At 54.7% G+C, this 17,964-nt stretch overlaps 1 protein-coding gene across 1 annotated transcript in view; it reads left to right on the top strand.

The window, feature by feature from the left end:
- Positions 1-17,964, top strand: part of RNF25 (ring finger protein 25) — a 53,378-nt gene that overhangs the window by 12,055 nt on the left and 23,359 nt on the right. The window contains exons 3-5 of the mRNA XM_076057806.1: positions 4,147-4,214; positions 6,726-6,795; positions 14,321-14,395. Of these exons, the coding sequence (XP_075913921.1) occupies positions 4,147-4,214; positions 6,726-6,795; positions 14,321-14,395 (213 nt within the window). The remainder of the gene's footprint in view (positions 1-4,146; positions 4,215-6,725; positions 6,796-14,320; positions 14,396-17,964) is intronic.

The raw sequence follows: 17,964 nt of genomic DNA on the forward strand, positions 1-17,964 counted from the left end.
TGTCACTGTGTCTGTGTGTGTCACTGTGTGTGTGTCACTGTGTCTGTGTCACTGTGTGTGTGTGTGTGTCACTGTGTGTGTGTGTGTCTGTCTGAGTGTGAGGCTGAGCCTACACCTGCAGCTACAGCGCTCGGTCTGTCATGTGTAGGTGTGTGTAGGTGTGTGTAGGTGTGTGTGTAGGTGTGTGTAGGTGTGTGTAGGTGTGTGTGTAGGTGTGTGTGTAGGTGTGTGTGTAGGTGTGTGTGTAGGTGTGTGTGTAGGTGTGTGTAGGTGTGTGTGTGTGTGGTTAGCGCTACGCTGCGCTATGAACCTGGTGACCCGGGTTTGATTCCCGCTCACGGCCAACACCAGTGACGATTATCTGAACCGGTCCCGGGCCTCCCCTAGGTCGACTCAGCCTCAAATGAGTACCTGGTGCGGTGTGTAAACATCGCCACTGGGGAGACAAAGGCGGTCGGGCGTGGTGCTGGCCACCCACCCCCTCGTGTACCGTTCCGGCCTTCATAGGTGCTCGCTAACAGCACTTGCCCCTACAGTCTGTTAAGGCTATATGGGGGATCTTTTTTACCTTTGTCTTTGTGTGTGTGTGTGTCTGTGTGTCACTGTGTGTCTGTGTGTGAGTGTGTCTTTGTGTGTGAGTGTGTCTTTGTGTGTCTTTGTGTGTGTCTGTGTGTGTGTCAGTGTGTGTCACTGTGTGTGTGTGTGGTGTGTGTGTCTGTGTGTGTCACTGTGTGTGTGTGTCACTGTGTGTCACTGTGTGTGTGTCACTGTGTGTGTCACTGTGTGTCACTGTGTGTGTGTCACTGTGTGTGCCACTGTGTGTGTGTGTCACTGTGTGTGTGTGTGTCACTGTGTGTGTGTGTGTCACTGTGTGTGTGTGTCACTGTGTGTGTGTCACTGTGTGTGTGTGTCACTGTGTGTGTCACTGTGTGTGTCACTGTGTATCACTGTGTGTGTGTCACTGTGTGTGTGTCACTGTGTGTGTGTCACTGTGTGTGTGTCACTGTGTGTGTGTCACTGTGTGTGCCACTGTGTGTGTCACTGTGTGTGTCACTGTGTGTGTGTCACTGTGTGTGTGTCACTGTGTGTGTGTGTGTCACTGTGTGTGTGTGTCACTGTGTGTGTGTGTGTGTCACTGTGTGTGTGTGTGTCACTGTGTGTGTCTGTCACTGTGTGTGTGTCTGTCACTGTGTGTGTGTGTGTCTGTCACTGTGTGTGTGTGTCTGTCACTGTGTGTGTGTGTCTGTCACTGTGTGTGTGTGTCTGTCACTGTGTGTGTGTGTCTGTCACTGTGTGTGTGTGTCTGTCACTGTGTGTGTGTGTGTGTCTGTCACTGTGTGTGTCACTTTGTGTGTGTGTGTCACTGTGTGTGTGTGTGTCACTGTGTGTGTGTGTGTGTCTGTGTGTGTCACTGTGTGTGTCACTGTGTGTCACTGTGTGTGTCACTGTGTGTGTCACTGTGTGTCACTGTGTGTGTGTGTCACTGTGTGTGTCACTGTGTGTGTGTGAGTGTGAGTGTGTCACTGTGTGTGTGTCACTGTGTGTGTGTCACTGTGTGAGTGTTTCGCTGAGCCTACACCTGCAGCTACAGCACTCAGTGTGTGTGTGTGTGTGTCACTGTGTGTGTGTCACTGTGTGTGTCTGGTTGTGTCACTGTGTCACTGTGTGTGTGTCACTGTGTGAGTGTGAGGCTGAGCCTACACCTCCAGCTACAGCACTCGGTCTGTGTGTGTCTATGTGTGTGAGTGTGTCACTGTGAGTGTGTGTTACTGTGTGTGTGTTACTGTATGTGTGTCACTGTGTGTGTGTCACTGTGTGTGTCACTGTGTCTGTCACTGTGTGTCACTGTGTGTGTGTGTGTCACTGTGTGTGTTACTGTGTGTGTGGCACTGTGTGTGTGTCACGGTGTGTGTCACTGTGTGTGTGTCACTGTATGTGTGTCACTGTGTGTCACTGTGTGTGTCACTGTGTGTGTCACTGTGTGTCACTGTGTGTGTCACTGTGTGTCACTGTGTGTGTCACTGTGTGTGTCACTGTGTGTGTGTGTCACTGTGTGTGTGTGTCACTGTGTGTGTGTCACTGTGTGTGTGTGTGTGTCACTGTGTGTGTGTGTGTCACGGTGTGTGTGTGTGTGTCACTGTGTGTGTGTGTGTCACTGTGTGTGTGTGTCACTGTGTGTGTGTGTCACTGTGTGTGTGTGTCACTGTGTGTGTGTCACTGTGTGTGTGGCACTATGTGTGTGTGGCACTGTGTGTGTGTGTCTGTGTCACTGTGTGAGTGTGTCACTGTGTGTGTCACTGTGTGTGTCACTGTGTGAGTGTGTCTGTGTGTGTGTCTGTGTGTGTCACTGTGTGTGTGTCACTGTGTGTGTGTCACTGTGTGTGTCACTGTGTGTGTCACTGTGTGTGTCACTGTGTGTGTCACTGTGTGTGTCACTGTGTGTGTCACTGTGTGTGTGTGTCACTGTGTGTCACTGTGTGTGTGTCACCGTGTGTGTGTGTGTGTGTTACTGTGTGTGTGTGTTACTGTGTGTGTGTGTTACTGTGTGTGTGGCACTGTGGGTGTGTCACTGTGTGTGTGTCACTGTGTGTGTGTGAGTGTGTCACTGTGTGTGTGTGAGTGTGTCACTGTGTGTGTCTGTGTCACTGTGTGTGTCACTGTGTGTGTGTGTGTCACTGTGTGTGTGTGTCACTGTGTATGTGTGTCACTGTGTGTGAGTATGAGGCTGAGCCTACACCTGCAGCTACAGCATTCGGTGTGTGTGTGTAACTGTGTGTGTGTCACTGTGTGTGTGTCACTGTGTGTGTGTGTGTCACTGTGTGTGTGTGTGTCACTGTGTGTGTGTGTGTGTGTCACTGTGTGTGTGTGTGTGTCACTGTGTGTGTGTCACTGTGTGTGTGTCACTGTGTGTGTGTGAGTGTGTGTGTGTGTGTCACTGTGTCTGTGTGTCACTGTGTCTGTGTGTCACTGTGTCTGTGTGTGTGTCACTGTGTCTGTGTGTGTGTCACTGTGTCTGTGTGTGTGTCACTGTGTCTGTGTGTGTGTCACTGTGTCTGTGTGTGTGTCACTGTGTCTGTGTGTGTCACTGTGTCTGTGTGTGTCACTGTGTCTGTGTGTGTCACTGTGTCTGTGTGTGTCACTGTGTGTGTGTGTCACTGTGTGTGTGTCACTGTGTGTGTCTGTGTGTGTCACTGTGTGTGTGTCACTGTGTGTGTCTGTGTGTGTGTCACTGTGTGTGTCTGTGTGTCACTGTGTGTGTCTCTGTGTGAGTGTGTCACTGTGTGTGTCACTGTGTGTGTGTCACTGTGTGTGTCTGTGTGTGTCACTGTGTGTGTGTCACTGTGTGTGTGTCTGTGTGTGTGTCACTGTGTGTGTGTCTGTGTGTGTCACTGTGTCTGTGTGTGTCACTGTGTCTGTGTGTGTCACTGTGTCTGTGTGTGTCACTGTGTGTGTGTCACTGTGTCTGTGTGTGTCACTGTGTGTGTGTGTGTGTCACTGTGTGTGTGTGTGTCTGTCTGAGTGTGAGGCTGAGCCTACACCTGCAGCTACAGCGCTCGGTCTGTCATGTGTAGGTGTGTGTAGGTGTGTGTGTAGGTGTGTGTGTAGGTGTGTGTGTAGGTGTGTGTGTAGGTGTGTGTGTAGGTGTGTGTGTAGGTGTGTGTAGGTGTGTGTGTGTGTGGTTAGCGCTACGCTGCGCTATGAACCTGGTGACCCGGGTTTGATTCCCGCTCACGGCCAACACCAGTGACGATTATCTGAACCGGTCCCGGGCCTCCCCTAGGTCGACTCAGCCTCAAATGAGTACCTGGTGCGGTGTGTAAACATCGCCACTGGGGAGACAAAGGCGGTCGGGCGTGGTGCTGGCCACCCACCCCCTCGTGTACCGTTCCGGCCTTCATAGGTGCTCGCTAACAGCACTTGCCCCTACAGTCTGTCAAGGCTATATGGGGGATCTTTGTCTTTGTTTTTGTGTGTGTGTGTGTCTGTGTGTCACTGTGTGTCTGTGTGTGAGTGTGTCTTTGTGTGTCTTTGTGTGTGTCTGTGTGTGTGTCAGTGTGTGTCACTGTGTGTGTGTGTGGTGTGTGTGTCTGTGTGTGTCACTGTGTGTGTGTAACTGTCTCCGTGTCTCTCCCCCCCCCCCCCCAGTATCCGTGTTCTACTCCACTCATCACAATCAGTAATCCCAGAGGGTTCTCGGAGCAGCAGATTGACGGGTGAGAGAGAGATAATGGTGGTGGTTGTGGTGGTGGTTGTGGTGGTGGTTGTGGTGGTGGTTGTAGTGGTGGTGGTTGTGGTGGTGGTTGTGATGATTGTGGTGGTGGTTGTGATGATTGTGGTGGTGGTTGTGGTGGTGGTTGTGGTGGTGGTTGTGATGATTCTGGTGGTGGTTGTGGTGGTGGTTGTGATGATTGGTGGTGGTTGTGGTGGTGGTTGTGATGATTGTGGTGGTGGTTGTGGTGGTTGTGATGATTGTGGTGGTGGTTGTGGTGGTGGTTGTGATGATTGTGGTGGTGGTTGTGGTGGTGGTTGTGGTGGTGGTTGTGATGATTGTGGTGGTGGTTGTGGTGGTTGGGATGATGATAGTTGTGGTGGTGGTTATGATGATTGTGGTGGTGGTTGTGATGGTGGTTGTGATGATTGTTGTGGTGGTTTGGATGATGATAGTAGTGGTGGTGGTGGTTGTGGTGGTTGGGATGATGATAGTTGTGGTGGTGGTGGTTGTGGTGGTTGGGATGATGATAGTTGTGGTGGTGGTTGTGATGATTGTGGTGGTGGTTGTGATGGTGGTTGTGATGATTGTTGTAGTGGTGGTGGTTGGGATGATGATAGTTGTGGTGGTGGTTATGATGATTGTGGTGGTGGTTGTGATGGTGGTTGTGATGATTGTTGTGGTGGTTGGGATGATAGTTGTGGTGGTGGTTGTGATGATTGTGGTGGTGGTTGTGATTGTGGTTGTGATGATTGTTGTGGTGGTTGTGGTGGTTGGGATGATGATAGTTGTGGTGGTGGTTGTGATGATTGTGGTGGTGGTTGTGATGGTGGTTGTGATGATTGTTGTGGTGGTTGTGGTGGTTGGGATGATGATAGTTGTGGTGGTGGTTGTGATGATTGTGGTGGTGGTTGTGATGGTGGTTGTGATGATTGTTGTGGTGGTTGGGATGATGATAGTTGTGGTGGTGGTGGTGGTTGTGGTGGTTGGGATGATGATAGTTGTGGTGGTGGTGGTGGTGGTTATGATGATTGTGGTGGTGGTTGTGATGGTGGTTGTGATGATTGTTGTGGTGGTTGGGATGATGATAGTTGTGGTGGTGGTGGTTGTGGTGGTTGGGATGATGATAGTTGTGGTGGTGGTTATGATGATTGTGGTGGTGGTTGTGATGGTGGTTGTGATGATTGTTGTGGTGGTTGGGATGATGATAGTTGTGGTGGTGGTGGTTGTGGCAGTCATCTCGGCCAGTCGACCCGTGGCACCTGCTGGGTCTGCCCCGTGACCTCCTGCCGGTGGGTGTTCGACACTTCACGTGGCCTCAAGGTGTACGTGGCCTGGCACAAGCGTCGTGGTGACGTTACTGCCACCACACAGTGGCGAATGGCGGTTGTTGTTGTGGTGGTGATGATGATGATGGTTGTAGTGGTTGTGGTGGTGCATCTTGTGATGGTGGTGGTGATGGTGGTGATGGTGGTGGTTGTGGTGCTGGTGGTGGTAATCGTGTGGTTGTGGTGGTGGTGGTGGTGGTGGTTGTGGTGGTCGTGATGGTAATGGTGGTGATTGTGGTGGTGGTGGTAATCGTGATGTTGTGGTGGTGGTTGTGGTGGTGGTTGTGGTGATTGTGGTGGTGGTGATGGTGGTGATTGTGGTGATTGTGGTGGTGGTGGTCATGATGATGATGGTTGTGGTGGTGGTTGTGGTGATTGTGATGATGATCGTGGTGGTGGTGGTTGTGGTGGTCGTGATGATGATGGTGGTGGTGATGGTGGTGATTGTGGTGGTGATGGTGGTGATTGTGGTGGTGGTAATCGTGATGATGATGATGATGGTTGTGGTAGTGGTAGTTCTGGTTGTGGTGGTCGTGATGATTATGGTGGTGATGATGGTGGTGATTGTGGTGGTGATGGTGGTGATTGTGGTGGTGGTAATCCTGATGATGATGATGGTGGTGGTGGTTGTGGTGGTGGTTGTGGTGATCGTGATGATGGTGGTGGTGGTGGTTATGGTGGTCGTGATGATGATGATGGTTGTGGTGGTGGTGGTTGTGGTGGTGGTTGTGGTGGTGGTTGTGGTGGTGATGGTGGTGATTGTGGTGGTGGTGATTGTGGTGGTGGTGATTGTGGTGGTGGTGGTCATGATGATGATGGTTGTGGTGGTGGTTGTGGTTGTTGTGGTGGTGGTCATGATAATGATGGTGGTTGTGGTTGTGGTGGTGGTTGTGGTTGTGGTGGTGGTTGTGGTGGTAATCGTGATGATGATGATGGTTGTGGTGGTGGTGGTGGTGGTCATGATGATGATGATGGTTGTGGTGGTGGTTGTGGTGGTGGTGGTTGTGGTGGTCGTGATGATGATGGTCGTGATGATGATGGTTGTGGTGGTTGTGGTGGTCGTGATGATGATGGTGGTTGTGGTGGTGGTGGTTGTGGTGGTCGTGATGATGGTGGTGGTTGTGGTGGTGGTGGTTGTGGTGGTCGTGATGATGATGGTGGTTGTGGTGGTTGTGGTGGTGGTACAGGTTGGTGGAGACGTTGAGGATCTTGGCGCAGGAGCAGCTGGGCTCAGCTGTTCTGTTCCAGCTCGTGCAGGTCAGAGACAAAGACAAAGATCCCCCATGTAGCCTCTTAACAGGTTGTAGGGGCAAGTGCTGTCAGTAGCGAGTAGCAGCACCTACACACACAGACAAAGGTACCCCGTGTAGCCTCTAATAGGGCTGTAGGGGCAATTGCTGTTAGTAGCGAGTAGCAGCACCAACACACAAAGACACAGACACACATAGACACAGACACACACACAGACACAGACACACACAGACACAGACACAGACAGACACACATAGACACAGACACACATAGACACAGACACACATAGACACAGACACACATAGACACAGAAACACATAGACACAGACACACATAGACACAGACACACACAGACACACATAGACACAGACACACATAGACACACACACACAGACACACACACACAGACACACAACAACAACAACAACCGCCATTCGCCACTAAGTGGTGGTGACGTCACCACGACGCTTGTGCCAGGCCATGTGCACCCTGAGGCCACGTGAAGTGTCGAACGCTCGCTGGCAGGAGGTCACGGGGCAGACCCAGCAGGTGCCACGGGTCGACTGACTGAGACGACTGGCTGATGCACCACCTGTGCCCCCTACTGTGCCAACCTGCTGTGCTTTAGCCACCTGGCGCTCCGCTCGTCATTGTGAGCGTCGCTCCTCCGCCCTCCGTTGTTGTTGGAGGGCGACTGCCTCCAACTGCCCAGTAGCATCCTTCACGAGCCTCCTCCACAGAGGCCGATCTTGACACCGCTGGTACCAGTCATCGGCAAGTCCACTCAGCTCCACGTCCTCCTGTACCACATCACTCCATCTCTTCTCTAGCCCGTGCCGCGCCCGCTTAGCCCCCTCAATCCGGCCAAACAAAAGCTGTTTTGGCATGCGGTGGCTGGGCATGCGGGCTACACGACCCAGCCAACGCAGTCTTGCCTGCCGGAGGAGCTCACCGATGGGACCTTGCCCAGATCTTTCCAGGATTTGTGAGCTCCTCACACAATCCAGCCTGGTTAAACCCAGGATGGATCGTAGGCAGGCTAGCCTAAATGTTTCTAACCGGCGAAGATGTTCCATTAAGGGAGTCCACGTTTCGCAAGCGTAGAGAAGGGAGGGAATGACCATGGCCGAGAAGACCTGAAGCTTTGTGCGGAGCCACAGACCAGGTAGCTTCCACACAGCGTTACGCAACCGATGAAAAGATATTGCCGCTCGACTGATTCGGAGTGAGACCTCTGCTGTTAAACTGGAGCCGGTCCTAAGCACACTGCCCAGGTATGAGAAACTCTCCACTCTCTCCACAACTGCCCCATCACCGATTGGGAGTTGTGGGAGTGGAGTGTCCGATAGTACAAAATACCCAGGCAGGTGCTTAATTTTGGTGGGGCTGATGGTAAGGCCCCACCTCTTAGTGGCACGCTCCAGTCTCAGCAGCAGCGTCTCAAACTCCTCCTCTGAATGAGCAACTATTACCAAATCATCGGCATTCATAACGTGAGAATTTTATTATTTTATATTTTTATTATTTAATTGTTTCCCTCCTACGTGACTTTACCGAAAGAACCAAGAATATACATAACGTGGTTGAACAATAGGAAGCCATCCCTTGACCGCGCCCGGGCATCGATCAGCCTCCCATTATATCTGTACCAAATGGAGATACCCCCGGTACATCTATTGAAGGCTTCACGAACTACGTGGTCAAAATAGATGTTAAATAATGTGGGAGCCAGAGGACATCCCTGTTGCACCCCAAGGTGTACAGGGAATGGCTCCGTCTCCCGGCCACGTAGTTTTACCCGGGCCCGCTCACCATCATGAAGGTCCTTAATGATCTTGAGCAGGGGGTGAGGGACTCCAAAAGCACGAAGAACGACCCAGAGCCCAGGCCTACTGATGGTATCATAGGCCTTGACCAGGTCAATAAAGCAGAGATGTAGGTCTTGTTGGAATTCCCTACACCTCTGCTGTAGCAGACGGACAGAAAATATGGCATCTGTGCAGGACCGCCCTTTCCTGAAACCGCATTGGGGCTCCGCAAGCCTCTCCTCAGTGTGCCTGGCAAGGCGATGCTGAATAATCCTTGCCAGGACCTTTCCCGGCACACTGAGGAGTGAGATGCCCCTGTAGTTGTTACAGTCTGTGCGGTCCCCCTTCTTAAAAAGGGGGACCACCAGGGCATCCTTCCAATCCTGCGGAACCCGTCCAGTGGTCCAGACTGTTGTTATGATGTCATGTAGGGCAGTCTGTGCACAAACACCACGCTCCCTCAGCATTTCGCTTGGGAGATCATCTCTGCCCGCTGCCTTTCCTGGTCACACACACAGACACACACAGACACACACACACACATACAGACATACAGACACACACCCACAGACACACACACACAGACACACACACACACAGACACACACAGACATACAGACACACACAGACATACAGACACACACAGACACACACACACATACAGACACACAGACACACACACAGACACACACACAGACACACACACAGACACACACACAGACACACACACAGACACACACAGACACACACACATACAGACACACAGACACACACAGACACACACACACAGACATACAGACACACACACAGACACACACAGACACACACACACAGACAACAACAACAACCGCCATTCGCCACTAAGTGGCGGTGACGTCACCACGACGCTTGTGCCAGGCTATGTGCACCCTGAGGCCACGTGAAGTGTCGAACGCCCGCTGGCAGGAGGTCACGGGGCAGACCCAGGTGCCACGGGTCGACTGACTGAGATGACTGGCTGATGCACCACCTGTGCCCCCTACTGTGCCAACCTGCTGTGCTTTAGCCACCCGGCGCTCCGCTCGTTGTTGTGAGCGTTGCTCCTCCGCCCTCCGTTGTTGTTGGAGGGCGACTACCTCCAACTGCCCAGTAGCATCCTTCACGAGCCTCCTCCACAGAGGCCGATCTTGACACCGCTGGTACCAGTCATCGGCAAGTCCACTCAGCTCCACGTCCTCCTGTACCACATCACTCCATCTCTTCTCTAGCCCGTGCCGCGCCCGCTTAGCCCCCTCAATCCGGCCGAACAAAAGCTGTTTCGGCATGCGTTGGCTGAGCATGCGGGCTACATGACCCAGCCATCGCAGCCTTGCCCACCGGAGGAGCTCACCGATGGGACCTTGCCCAGATCTTTCAAAGATTTGTGAGCTCCTCACACAATCCAGTCTGGTTAAACCCAGGATGGATCGTAGGCAGGCCAGCCTAAATGTTTCTAACCGGCGAAGATGTTCCATTAGGGGGGTCCACGTTTCGCAAGCGTAGAGAAGGGAGGGAATGACCGTGGCTGAGAAGACCTGAAGCTTAGTGCGGAGCGACAGACCAGGTAGCTTCCACACAGCATTACGCAACCGATGAAAAGATATTGCCGCTCGACTGATTCGGAGTGAGACCTCTGCTGTTAAACTGGAGCCAGTCATAAGCACACTGCCCAGGTATGGGAAACTCTCCACTCTCTCCACAACTGCCCCATCACCGATTGGGAGTTGTGGGGATGGAGTGTCCGATGGTACAAAATACCCAGGCAGGTGCTTAGTTTTGGTGGGGCTGATGGTAAGGCCCCACCTCTTAGTGGCACGCTCCAGTCTCAGCAGCAGCGTCTCCAACTCCTCCTCTGACTGAGCAGCTATTACCAAATCATCAGCATACATAACGTGGTTGAGCAATAGGGAGCCATCCCTTGACCGCACCCGGGCATCGATCTGCCTCCCATTATATCTGTACTATATGGAGATTCCCCCGGTACAGCTATTAAGGCTTCACGAACTACGTGGTCAAAATAGATGTTAAATAATGTGGGAGCCAGAGGACATCCCTGTCGCACCCCAAGGTGTACAGGGAATGGCTCTGACTCCCGGCCACGTAGTTTTACCCGGGCCCGCTCACCATCATGAAGGTCCTTAATGATCGTGAGCAGAGGGTCAGGTACTCCAAAAGCACGAAGAACGACCCAGAGCCCAGGCCTACTGATGGTATCATAGGCCTTGACCAGGTCAATAAAGCAGAGATGTAGGTCTTGTTGGAATTCCCTACACCTCTGCTGTAGCAGACGGACAGAAAATATGGCATCTGTGCAGGACCGCCCTTTCCTGAAACCGCATTGGGGCTCCGCAAGCCTCTCCTCAGTGTGCCTGGCAAGGCGATGTTGAATAATCCTTGCCAGGACCTTTCCCGGCACACTGAGGAGTGAGATGCCCCTGTAGTTGTTACAGTCTGTGCGGGCCCCCTTCTTAAAGAGGGGGACCACCAGGGCATCCTTCCAATCCTGCGGAACCCGTCCAGTGGTCCAGACCGTTGTTATGATGTCATATAGGGCAGTCTGTGCACAAACGCCACCCTCCCTCAGCATTTCGCTTGGGAGATCATCTCTGCCCGCTGCCTTTCCTGGTCTCAGACTCCGGATTGCCTTCAGTACTTCCTCAACAGATGGCACCTCAGCCAGCCACTCACAGGGGGTGACTTCTTCCAATATTTGAGGCACCGCAGCCTCAGCAGGGTCATCCTCACTTTGTGCCACGATGTTTTCCTGGCTGAGGGATTTTCCCTCCCCCAGGACCTCACAAAAATGCTCAGCAAATCTGCAAACCTGTTCCTGGGGGTCGGAGATTGGATCACCGTTTTTTCCGCTAATGATGGTAATAGGTGTGGCGCTGCAGGTTACTTTTTTGATGGAGTTAAATAGAGATTTGTGATCATGGGCCACTGAGGCAGACTCCATCTCCTCAGCAACCCGCGACCACCACCCATCCTTGCAGCGCCTCACGGCTCTCCGAACCTCCGAGCGAAGGCTGCGGTAAGCCTCCTCATTCTCTGACGTGGGATTCTGTAGCCGATGACAGTGGGCCTGTCGCTTTTTCTCAACCATCCTGAACACCTCCTCTGTCAGCCAGGGTCCCTGGGGAGGTCTGGACCGCGTACCCAAAGCAGCCATTGCAGCTGCATGAGACACAGTCCTAAACCTCGCCCATTTACCCTCGACATCAGGAGGAGTCGGGGACGATGCCAATCCCAGCCGCAAGCGATGATGAAATTCTCGCTTGCAACTTTCATCAGATAACTGAGACCAGGCCACTTTAGGTCGGAATGGGGTCCTGGGTGTACACCCACCACCGGAGTGGAAGAATGGCAGGCGCATCTGACAGATGACTAGTCGATGGTCAGAGGGCAGATCAGCTCCACGGTAGGTCCTGGTGTCAAGGACATGGGCTCGCATCCGCTGGTCCGTCACTATGTAGTCCAGCAGATGTTCTTGCTTGGACCCGGCATGCATCCATGATGTTGTGTGGATGCGCCGATGCCGGAACAGCGTGTTGGTAATTACAAGCCCATGGGCTGCACAAAAATCTAGCAGCCTCCTACCGTTGTTATTGAGCTGATCTGGCCCATGCCCTCCAATCACTCCAGACCAGGTGCCAGTATCATGACCAACTCGGGCATTGAAGTCACCCAACATGATGACTCTATCCCGAGGGGCCACTTTAGCCAGCACCTGTGACAGGAGGTCATAGAAGGCATCTGACTCATCGGCTTTGCCTGCATCCCTCCACGGATGTTCATCTTCGGTGGGGGCATAAGTAACCACGACCACCATTCCTCGCCTCCGGTTGATGGGAAGGCGAGCCCAAAGTAGCCTGAGGCTTACAGCTTCCCACACCTCGCCGCCACGCTCCCACGCCCCCTTCATTCTTTTGTTCAAAAGAAGAGCCACACCCTGTTGTTTGGCAGTCTGCTGCCCCGAGTAGAGGACTGTCCACCCCTCATGGTGGCAGGAGCCAGAGCTGGTCCACCGGACCTCCTGAATGCCGCATAGATCCAGGCGGTACCGGTCCAGCTCCCGACAGAGGAGTGGCAGCCTCTCCTCCGCAGTGAGCATTCGAACATTCCACGTGGCCACCCGTAGTGGCTTTTCGTTGTTTCTGGAGGAGCCCCGAGGGTAGAGATTCAATCTCCTGGCTCCGCCAATTGGGGTTTGGCCAGGAGACGTCATAGACGCCTGGCCCCCCGGGGCCTCCGGCACAAGTTTATTAGTTACATATTTCAGTTTAACTCGTGGTTTCGTGGTAATTAATTGAAGGTGGAGGGGTTACCAGCCCCTCGCACCCGTCCAGAGCCCCCGTTTAGCCCCTGTGGTGGACACATATGCCATGAGGGGAGGAGCCAATCAAAATTGGATCTCCCCCCACAGCACTGTCCACGACAGAGTTGCCCGTCCGGCACCGCGAGGAGGTAGGGGGTTGTTTTGCCGGACTACACACACAGACACACACAGACACACACACATACAGACACACAGACAGACATAAACACAAGTACAGTCGTGCGAAGCTCATGTAGTCCCAACATCATCACCATCATTACCACCAACACCACCTTCATCGTGGTGATGAGCGTGGTGGTGAGCGTGGTGGTGAGCGTGGTGGTGGTGATGGTGGTGAGAGTGGTGGTGGTGGTGGTGAGAGTGGTGGTGAGAGTGGTGGTGGTGGTGGTGGTGATGGTGGTGAGAGTGGTGGTGGTGATGGTGGTGATGGTGGTGGTGGTGATGGTGGTGAGAGTGGTGATGGTGGTGAGAGTGGTGGTGGTGGTGAGCGTGGTGGTGGTGGTGGTGAAAGTGGTGGTGAAAGTGGTGGTGAGCGTGGTGGTGAGCGTGGTGGTGAGCGTGGTGGTGGTGGTGATGGTGGTGAGAGTGGTGGTGGTGGTGGTGAGAGTGGTGGTGATGGTGGTGATGGTGGTGGTGGTGATGGTGGTGAGAGTGGTGATGGTGGTGAGAGTGGTGGTGGTGGTGAGAGTGGTGGTGGTGGTGGTGAGCATGGTGGTGGTGGTGGTGGTGAAAGTGGTGGTGAGCGTGGTGGTGGTGGTGGTGGTGATGGTGGTGAGAGTGGTGGTGGTGGTGGTGAGAGTGGTGGTGGTGGTGATGGTGGTGGTGGTGATGGTGGTGAGAGTGTGGTGGTGATGGTGGTGATGGTGGTGATGGTGGTGATGATGGTGGTGAGAGTGGTGGTGGTGAGAGTGGTGGTGGTGGTGAGAGTGGTGGTGGTGGTGGTGGTGAGCGTGGTGGTGGTGGTGGTGGTGAAAGTGGTGGTGAGCGTGGTGGTGGTGAGAGTGGTGGTGGTGGTGGTGGTGAGCGTGGTGGTGGTGAGCGTGGTGAGAGTGGTGGTGGTGAGCGTGGTGGTGGTGGTGGTGGTGAGCGTGGTGGTGAGAGTGGTGGTGGTGGTGAGAGTGGTGGTGGTGGTGGTGAGCGTGGTGGTGGTGTTGGTGGTGATGGTGGTGGTGGTGGTGGTGAAAGTGGTGGTGGTGAGTGTGGTGGTGAGTGTGGTGGTGGTGAGTGTGGTGGTGGTGTTGGTGATGGTGAGTGTGGTGGTGGTGTTGGTGGTGGTGAGAGTGGTGGTGATGGTGGTGGTGAGCGTGGTGGTGAGCGTGGTGAGTGTGGTGGTGAGTGTGGTGGTGGTGATGGTTCCGTGTTGTTGCAGGTGGCTAAGGAGGCGCTCACCACCATCAACAGCCACCCATACGGTGCCTGCACCATCTGTCTCTACAGCCTGCAGGTGGGTGGTGGGTGAGCGGTACGTCTGTCTCTCTGTGTCTCTCTGTGTCTGTGTGTCTCTCTCTGTCTGTCTCTGTGTCTCTGTGTCTCTGTGTCTCTCTGTATCTCTGTGTGTCTCTGTGTCTCTCTGTGTCTCTGTGTCTGTCTCTCTGTGTCTCTCTGTGTCTCTCTGTGTCTGTGTCTCTCTCTGTGTCTCTCTGTCTCAATGTCTGTCTCTCTGTGTCTCTCTGTGTCTCTCTGTGTCTCTGTGTCTGTCTCTCTGTGTCTCTCTGTGTCTCTCTGTGTCTGTGTCTCTCTGTGTCTCTGTCTCTACAGCCTGCAGGTGGGTGGTGGTGGGTGGGTGGTGGGTGGGTGGGGTGGGTGGGGTGGGTGGGGGTGGGTGGGTGGTGGTGGGTGGTGTGTGGTGGGTGGGTGGTGTGTGGGTGGGTGGGGTGGGTGGTGGTGGGTGGTGGTGGGTGGTGGTGTGTGGGGTGGGTGGTGGTGGGTGGTGGGTGGTGGTGGGTGGGTGGTGTGTGGGGTGGGTGGTGGTGGGTGGTGGGTGGTGGTGGGTGGGTGGTGTGTGGGGTGGGTGGTGGGTGGTGGTGGGTGGTGGGTGGTGGTGGGTGGTGGGTGGTGGGTGGTGGTGGGTGGTGGGTGGTGGTGGGTGGGTGGTGTGTGGGGTGGGTGGTGGTGTGTGGTGGTGTGTGGTGGTGGGTGGGGTGGGTGGGGTGGGTGGGGGTGGGTGTTGGGTGGTGTGTGGTGTGTGGTGGGTGGTGGTGGGTGGGGTGGGTGGTGGTGGGTGGTGGTGTGTGGTGGTGGGTGGTGGTGTGTGGTGGTGGGTGGTGGTGTGTGGTGGTGGGTGGGGTGGGTGGGGGTGGGTGGTGGGTGGGGTTGGTGGTCTGTGGTGGGTGGTGGTGGGTGTGTGTGGGGTGGGTGGTGTGTGGTGTGTGGTGTGTGGTGGTGGGTGGGGTGGGTGGGGTGGGTGGTGGTGGGTGGGGTTGGTGGTGGTGGGTGGTGGGTGGGTGGTGTGTGGGGTGGGTGGTGGGTGGGGTTGGTGGCTGGGTAAGAGTGGGTGAGCGATACATCTGTGTATCTCTGTCTCACTCTGTATCTCTGTGTCTCTCTGTTTCTCTCTGTGTCTCTGTGTCTCTCTGTGTCTCTCTGTATCTCTGTGTCTCTCTGTGTCTCTCTGTTTCTCTCTGTCTGTCTCTGTGTCTGTGTCTCTCTCTGTCTCTGTATCTCTGTGTATGTATCTCTGTGTATGTCTCTGTATCTCTGTCTCTCTATCTCTGTGTCTCTCTGTCTCTGTCTCTCTCTGTGTCTCTGTATCTCTGTGTCTCTCTGTCTCTGTGTCTCTCTCTGTCTCTCTCTGTATCTCTGTGTCTGTGTCTCTCTGTCTCTCTGTGTCTCTGTGTCTCTGTATCTCTGTGTCTCTCTCTGTCTCTCTATCTCTGTGTCTGTCTCTCTCTGTCTCTCTCTGTGTCTCTCTCTATCTCTGTGTCTTTCTGTCTCTCTCTGTCTCTCTGTGTCTCTGTATCTCTGTGTCTCTCTGTCTCTCTATCTCTGTGTCTCTCTGTCTCTCTCTGTGTCTCTCTCTATGTCTGTGTCTCTCTGTCTCTCTCTATCTCTGTGTCTCTCTGTGTCTCGCTGTCTCTCTCTCTGTCTCTGTGTCTCTCTGTCTCTCTCTGTGTCTCTGTCTCTCTCTGTCTCTGTCTCTCTCTGTGTCTCTGTCTCTCTGTCTCTCTCTGTCTCTCTCTGTCTCTCTCTGTCTCTGTGTCTCTCTGTCTCTCTCCATGTCTCTCTGTATCTCTCTGTCTCTCTATGTGTCTCTGTCTCTCTGTCTCTCTCTGTGTCTCTCTGTCTCTCTGTCTCTCTCTCTGTTTCTCTCTGTGTCTCTCTCCGTGTCTCTGTGTCTCTCTGTGTCTCTCTCCGTGTCTCTCTGTCTCTCTCTGTGTCTCTCTATCTCTCTCTGTGTCTCTCTGTGTCTCTCTCCGTGTCTCTCTCTGTGTCTCTGTCTCTCTCTCTGTGTCTCTCTCTGTCTTTCTGTGTCTCTCTCCGTGTCTCTCTGTCTCTCTCCGTGTCTCTCCGTGTCTCTCTGTCTCTCTCCGTGTCTCTCTCTGTCTCTCTCTCTGTCTCTCTCTGTGTCTCTCTCTGTCTCTCTCTGTGTCTCTCTCCGGCCTCCCTATCCCGCCCCGTGATCTCTGCACTGCTGGACATGTGTTACCATCACCACCACCACCACCCCTCCACCACTACCACCACCATCATCACCACCACCCCACCACCACCACCCCACCACCACTCCTCCACCACCACCACCATCATCACCACCACCCCACCACCACCCCACCACCACCACCACCGTCACCACCACCCCACCACCACCACCACCCCACCACCACCACCACCACCACCCCACCACCACCACCACCACCGTCACCACCACCGTCACCACCCACCCCACCACCACCACCCCTCCACCACTGCCACCACCCACCACCACCACCACCACCACCCCACCACCACCACCCCTTCTCCACCACCACCCCACCACCACCACCACCATCACCACCACACCACCACCACCATCACCACCACCATCACCACCACCACCACCACCCACCACCACCACCACCATCACGACCATCACCACCACCACCACCACCCCACCACTACCACCATCACCACCACCATCACCACCAACACCACCACCCACCACCATCACGACCATCACCACCACCACCACCACCCCACAACTACCACCATCACCACCACCATCACCACCACCATCACCACCACCACCACCACCACCCACCACCATCACGACCATCACCACCACCACCACCACCCCACCACTACCACCATCACCACCACCATCACCACCACCCCAGCACCACCACCACCACCCCTCTCCACCACCACCACCCCACCACCACCCCACCACCACCACCACCCCACCACCACCACCCCTTCTCCACCCACCACCATCACCACCACCCCTCCACCACCACCACCACCACTCCTTCTCCACCACCACCCCACCATCACCACCACCACCATCACCACCCCTTCTCCACCACCACCACCCCACCACCACCACCCCTTCTCCACCATCACCACCATCACCATCACCACCACCACCACCCTACCACTACCACCATCACCACCATCACCACCACCACCATCACCACCACCACCACCCCTTCTCCACCACCACCACCACCCCTCCACCACCACCACACCACCACCACACCACCACCACCCTCCACCACCACCACACCCACCACCACCACCACCACCACCCCACCACCACCCCTCCACCACCACCCCTTCTCCACCACCACCACACCACACCACCCCACCACCACCCCTCCACCATCACCACCACCCCTTCTCCACCCCTCCACCACCACCACCACTCCACCACCACCCCTCCACCACCACCACCACCCCTTCTCCACCACCACCACCACCACCCCACCACTACCACCACCACCACCACCCCACCACCACCGTCACCACCACCCCACCACTACCACCACCACTTCTCCACCACCACCACACCACCACCACCCCTTCACCACCCCTTCT

This window comes from Petromyzon marinus, chromosome 84 (genome assembly GCF_048934315.1).
Source record: "Petromyzon marinus isolate PM22_M1 ecotype Great Lakes invasive population chromosome 84, UKy_Petmar_22M1.pri1.0, whole genome shotgun sequence".
Lineage (NCBI taxonomy): Eukaryota > Metazoa > Chordata > Hyperoartia > Petromyzontiformes > Petromyzontidae > Petromyzon > Petromyzon marinus.